At 40.5% G+C, this 6,745-nt stretch overlaps 1 protein-coding gene across 2 annotated transcripts in view; it reads left to right on the plus strand.

Moving 5' to 3' along the window:
• cpne1 (copine I) overlaps nt 1-6,393 on the plus strand; it is a 21,995-nt gene extending 15,602 nt beyond the window's left edge. For both annotated transcript variants that reach the window (XM_086086061.1, XM_086086060.1), the window contains exons 6-16: nt 228-311; nt 469-558; nt 647-745; nt 832-918; nt 1,746-1,805; nt 1,887-2,020; nt 2,189-2,243; nt 2,363-2,417; nt 3,135-3,268; nt 3,348-3,584; nt 4,706-6,393. In XM_086086061.1, the coding sequence (XP_085942187.1) occupies nt 228-311; nt 469-558; nt 647-745; nt 832-918; nt 1,746-1,805; nt 1,887-2,020; nt 2,189-2,243; nt 2,363-2,417; nt 3,135-3,268; nt 3,348-3,584; nt 4,706-4,816 (1,146 nt within the window). In that variant the 3' untranslated portion in view covers nt 4,817-6,393. The remainder of the gene's footprint in view (nt 1-227; nt 312-468; nt 559-646; nt 746-831; nt 919-1,745; nt 1,806-1,886; nt 2,021-2,188; nt 2,244-2,362; nt 2,418-3,134; nt 3,269-3,347; nt 3,585-4,705) is intronic.
• The last annotated feature ends 352 nt before the right edge of the window (nt 6,394-6,745 follow it).

The raw sequence follows: 6,745 nt of genomic DNA on the forward strand, positions 1-6,745 counted from the left end.
GATTTGGTTTTTGCATGTTTATCACACTTACGTTTGAGCTCATCAAAACCCAATAGAATATGAAAAGCGCGCAGAATTTATTTGTAAGCGGCAGAATCGAATCGTTAGGTTGATCACAGCAACTAGTGCTGGCCCTGACGTAGCAAAGCAGCCCCAGCCCGTTAATCGCACTTTCGCCACAACCGTGTTCAATTTTTAACAGCTCACGTCCGTACTTGTTTGTTCAGGACACCTTTGGCAAGTCGGACCCCTTCCTGGAGTTCTACAAAAAAGGAGATGATGGAAAGTGGCAGCTGGTCCACAGAACAGAGGTTTGAGAATGCTCAAATTGCAGGTGATGTGTTGGCCAAACGCTTGTTGACAAATGTTGCATTTGTCTTGTGTGTGTGTGTGTGTGTGTGTGTGTGTGTGTGTGTGTGTGTGTGTGTGTGTGTGTGTGTCTGTGTGTGTGTGTGTGTGTGTGTGTAGGTGGTGAAGAACAACCTGAGTCCCAACTGGAAGAAGTTCTCGGTGCCCCTGCAGACATTTTGCAGCAGCGACCTGGAAAGGCCCCTCAAGGTCACCCCCCCCCCCCAAAAAAAACCCCACAATGCACCTCTTGGCAGAAGCCTCCGCCCACTTTTCACCGGCTCTGTGTCACCCGCAGGTGGATTGTTCCGACCACGACAGCGACGGCTCGCACGACCTCATCGGCTCTTTCGCCACCAAAGTGTCGGAGCTGCAGAAAGCCGCCTCGGGTTCGCCGGTCAGCTCGCAGATTTCCGACCGCCGACCTCCAGATTTCTTCGTCGTTCTAATTTGTATCTTTTTTCCTGCTTTTTTGTCCTACAGGTGGCGTTTGATTGCATCCATCCGGACAAGCAGAAGAAGAAGAAGAGCTACAAGAACTCCGGGGTGGTGTCGGTGAAGAGCTGCAAGGTAACCACTGACGGATTTCGCTTCAACTATGACGTGAATGCAGTTCACCTCACTTAGAATCCGATTCGCTCCAAATTAATTATGGTCAGCAATCACAATATCATTCAATTCACTCCAATTCGGACGTGACACTCCGTTTATGGCACAAATTCATTTATGAGACCATAAATATGATACGATGAGTGCTGATTACGCTGGTAAATGTATTAATGGTATGAGCCGCTCCGATACCAAAACCATTCACTCCAATTCCGATTTGATGCACTCCAGCCAAGATCGGATTCATCCCAGTCATGATGCAATACAATCGGTTCCATTTGCGATCTATGATTCACTTTCATTGCGATCAGATTCACTGCCGTTGCGATGTGACTCAATCCAACTGTGATTTGTTCGATTCTCTCCAATCGCAAAGCGATTCCCTTCATCTCGATTCACTCCGTTTACAATAAGACGATTCACTGCAATTCAGTTCAAGTCACTCAAATGATGAGTCAGTCCAATTACAATATGGGACAATTCACTCTTAATTATAATACAATACGATTCACTCAAAGTACAGTAAGATGTACTTTAATTACGATGAAATACGATTGACTTTAATTGTGTTAATGATTCGGCTTCAACTGGGATATGATTCGATGCAATTCAATTACGATCCAATTCACTTCAATTGCTGCATTACGGTCCAATTCACTGGGATTGACTTTACGATTCATTTTGACTTGAATTACGATTCCACACGATGTTGACTCCAATCACCAATTCAACGAGGCGCATTTTGGCTTGTGTCTCCCTTGATGGATTTCCTGTTTGTGATGTCACAGTTGGCAACGCAGCACAGCTTCCTGGACTACGTGATGGGCGGCTGTCAGATCAACTTCACTGTGAGGGCCATTTTTTTTCGCGCGCACGCACACGCGCTGTGTTTTAATACATCTACTCACATACGTTTTGCGTGTGCGTAGGTGGGCATCGACTTCACGGGCTCCAACGGGGACCCTCGCTCGCCCAATTCTCTCCACTATTTGAGTTCAGACGGGATGAATCAGTACCTGTCCGCATTGTGGTCCGTAGGCCAGGTCATTCAAGACTACGACACGTCAGTACAACTTTCCACATATAAGACAAAACATTGTGCATAAATAATGATGTAAGACGTCACAATTGCAACAGTTTGGATGAGTGCTGCTGTATTTGTCAACAAAATAGGCACATCAGTTTTAGTATCTGTGTATTTTCTAATTGATTTTTTTTTAATTATTTTCAGTGATAAACTCTTCCCTGCATTTGGTTTTGGAGCCAAACTTCCTCCCGGATACGAGGTGCTTACGACATACAATACAAACATATTAATTCGCTGGCATAGGAGCATGATTTTGAATGTTGTCATTGAAAATGTGGAATATATTATTTTGATATTATTGTGTCGTGGATCCCACAGGCCGCACATCACGAGTTTGCCCTCAACTTCAATCCCACCAAGCCCTACTGCCAAGGTACGCACGCACGCACGCACGCACGCCATCTTCATTTATTTTCTAGAAATGCCAACAGGTTCCCCAAATTTTCAGTATGGGTGCAAATAAGGCCAACTTCTCATGTTATGGGCATTAAATAGATTCTCCAACTTCTTCAGTATCTGACATTTTCCTCAACAATTAGCACTTATCATTATGACCTTTTGTCCTAAAAAAAGAAAAGAAATATTTTTTGTTGTTTCAAGATGTCAAACTTTTTTTCCCTGAGAAATATGCTTTTTTTTTTTTAAATGTTAAGACTTTTTATTACTAAACTAGAACCTTTTTTTGCATTATATTTCATTAAAAAAAAAATCTTTAAAAACAAAAATGTATATCAAAATGTAAAATTTTGTATTTAAAAAATATTGGACTTTATTTCTTTTTCTAAAAAAAATAAAATAAACCCTTTTTCTCAGATTTGTTTTCGTATTTATGATTTTCCCCTCCAAAAAATCTAATAAAAAAAAAAAATCAAAATTATTGTACATTTTAATCAATTTTCAAGTTAGCACAACATGCTTTTCACAAATATTTTTCAGTCCAACATTTTTATTATTTTTCTTAAAAGGGATTGGTTTCCCCCCCCCCCCCAAAAAAAACCAACTTCATTTTCATAAATGTGTGTTTTCTGCTCAAAAATATGCAGATGTTTAAAAGATGATGATGATGATGATGATGATGATGATGTGTCAGGCATTCAGGGCATCGTGGAGGCCTACAGGATGGCTCTCCCTCAGCTTAAACTCTCCGGGCCGACTAACTTCTCCCCCATCATCAACCACGTGGCCTCCATCGCTTCCGGCGCCGCCCAAAGCAACAGCGCCTCTGTGAGGACAAAAACACACATGGCACCCGCGCCCCCCGCCCAGACAAATGGGACTGATGGCGTGCGTCTCTTCTCCTTAGCAATACTTTATCCTCCTCATCCTCACCGACGGCGCGATCACCGACCTGGACCAGACCCGGGACGCTATCGTGCGCGCCTCCCGCCTGCCGCTGTCCATCATCATCGCGGGGGTGGGGCCGGCCGACTTTAAGGCCATGGAGCTGCTGGACGGAGACGACGGCGTGTTGAGGTCCACGGTGGGAGAGGCCGTCGCCAGGGACATCGTCCAGTTTGTCCCCTTCGTCAAGTTCAAAGACGTGAGTGGCTGAGCCCTGCTGCCAAAAATGAAAACGCACAAATCTGTGATCTGCGTCGATTCGAAAAGGGGCTTGTAATTGGCTATACATGCCACAAGATGGCGGCAAAGCACTTAAAGAAAATCCTAAATAGGGATAGACCGGTGCCGATATTTGGCATTTTGACAAATATCGACATCGGTTGGTGAAGTTGGTATCTCACTGTGCAGGGAATGCTTGCGAAATGTAGACTTTTCAACAGGATTTGTAAGATGTTCACAGCTTTTGCTTGTCACAAAACCATTTTCAACATATGCTGACAATTTTTACTATTTGCAAATATATTTTGAAACCTTTTATGAACCCTGACGAAAACCCTGAAGTCGCTGCATTCGCATGCATTTGTCACTCAGTGAGATACAGGAAACTTCTCATTTATGGATTTATTTAAATTTCCACTTAATAAATTTTTTTTTAAAAAAATGCTGGGAACTCCCTACACATTTTTTTTTTTTAAATGATAATAAAATTAGATAGAAAATTTTATCTCCAGTAGAAATGTACTTGCTTAGTTTTTAATTAGCGTAAAACATGCATGTCCAGGTCATGTTTATAAATGAGAATTAGTTTAAAAAAAAATTACCTAATTAAATAAAAACTAATAATAAAATGACTCTGGAAGCTCCCTGCAGTTTTTGTTAGCATTTTTAAACACAGATGCCAATTCTTTGTAAGTTTAAGATGAAAAGAAAAAGTACATTTTACAATAATATTTTCTCTTTTTTACTGAAAATGAATATCGGCTTGAAATATCGGATATCGGTCTCTCGACTACTAATAATCGCTATCTGCATTGGCCTTGGAAAAATCATATCCGCCGCATCAACGCTATCCATCGAGCATGTGCATTTTTGAGTGCACTCGCACGGAACAAACACTAAGTTTGTGTTTTCACTTTTTCCAGAGAAACTTAGTGCAGTTGAGATGCAGCAGTTACTACTTTCACATTAGCTTTTGTCACAATGTCACTGTTGCAGACAGAGGAAATAAAGATAAGAGACATTTATTGGCAGCAAAAAAAGAAAAGATACTTCTTTGACCGAATGAATTGAAATTGTTGAATCGGCTTTGTCTCCCCCCAGGCCCCCCTGGCGACTTTGGCTCAGGCTGTGCTGGCAGAGGTGCCCACCCAGGTGGTGTCCTACTTCAAAATGAGAGGCCTGCAGCCCCTCAAGGTGCCCGCCAAAGCGTGAAGGCCACGCGTGCCAGTGCCGCACTCCCGCCTTCGTAAAGCACTCCTACACCACCACCCGTTTCGCACGCAATGGACCAATCAGCTGCGCGCTTAACTGGCGGCCAATCACAAGGCCAAGAGCAACATGACATTTTTATACGACAGGTTGTTTTTTTTTATACATAAATATATTGAAAGAAATTATTGCTTGTAGATTAGGGCTAAACTGAAAACCACGAATAATTGATTAGAAGATTGCAAAGGGTCAGTCAGGTCAATACAAACTTTCACCCCCAAAAAAGTATAAAATAAAAAAGTGAATTAATGTTAGCCCATTTATATACAAAATGTCTCAAAGGAATATGATTATTACTTGAAAACAAATGTGACATTTTCACGGAAATATATAACATTGCAATATTTTTCATTAACTTTTTGTTTGGAAAAATGTCTTAGTGGGAAAAAAAATCATCGAAAATATCACCTTAAAATTATTTTTTTATTGTACGATTGGGACTGTAAATTTAAAAACAAAACAAAAAATATGGCTCACATAAAAAATTTTTTGCTTGAACAGTTACAAATAAGTATACAACATGCTTTTCAAAATGAAAACAAAAAACAAACAAACCGTGATTTCATTCACATACCATTAGCTACTCTCGGACCACGTGCCATTTTGTGCATCTGCAAAGGACCAATCACATCACTGCTCGACTGGCAGCCAGTCACAAGGCCAGGAGCAACTTTTTGTCTTTTCTTTAAAAACAAAAAAGCAGAACTAGTTCTTTCATTACTTTCATTCTTCTAACTATGCAGCTCACATTCACGCACCTTTTTGCATCATCTCGTTTCCATGGCAACATGGGACTGATAGCCAATCTCGAGACTGGACTCATCTTTGATTATAGCAGGATCTAGTGGCCATTAGGAGAAGTGCGGGTTCAGATGTTTACTACATAACCACGGTGACCACTTTTCGGCATCTTTGTGTCTTGCCAATCATTTTTATTGACCAGGAATCGATTATTTTTGCACTTTGCTTGATTTCCTCTCTCAATGCTGGAATTGTTGTTACTAAAAATATATGTAAAATGTTATCATAGCTTTAGAACTTCTTGCGTTGCCTTATTCCAAATGCCTTAATAGGTTTAGTAGCCTTTAATAGTAACTATGTTGCAATTGTCAAATGTCAATTGTTTTTTCCACAAACACACAGAAAAAAGACAAAAAATGAACGAGAAATTGATGATAACATTTCAGAGAAGTGCCTTTGCCAAAGTGCTGAAGTTAGAAAACAGTGCCATTATTAAAAAAAAATAATAATAATAATAAAATGCTGCTTCTTGATGCCATTAGACTACAAAATATGTTTTATCCCAACTTAAGAGTTAATTTTACAAACGGAGGAATACATTTTGTAGTAAGTAGTAAAAAAAAACCCCGCAAAAGGTGGAAATTATGCAAACTACAGTTAGCGAAGAACTGCACTTCCCACAATGCTTCACTTCAGATCAGTAAGAAGGCGCCGTACTGTATTAACAATGCTTCAACAATGCGCACAATAAAGCAATTATGCTGGCGGAAAAAAATGGATGTTTGGACTTTTCATTTTCTGGACAAAAGAAGTCTCAAAAGTCTACGACGGCGAATGTGTGTATATACTTATATCCACATTTCCAAGTCAAGGGTGTGCTTTCGAATTAGGTTGGGTTTGAAATTGAAATTGCGTGTGTTGCAGTTGACTTTGTCGGCCACTAGGTGTCAGTAAAGACCGTGGCTGTCATTTTCTTGTCAAGATCTTCCTCAGACCCACCGTGTTTTTAATTGTATCTATTTTGTTGTTGGTATTAACAGGCAATCATTTGACCACGTATTGCCAAAGTAAAGATCGATATGGAAAGCTCTCATTAAGATCTACAATTTGAGGTGCAACTCAATGGGGCTT

Source organism: Leptonotus elevatus, chromosome 10 (genome assembly GCF_054856555.1).
Source record: "Leptonotus elevatus isolate MCC_2025b chromosome 10, RoL_Lele_1.0, whole genome shotgun sequence".
In the NCBI taxonomy this organism is placed as follows: Eukaryota; Metazoa; Chordata; class Actinopteri; order Syngnathiformes; family Syngnathidae; genus Leptonotus; species Leptonotus elevatus.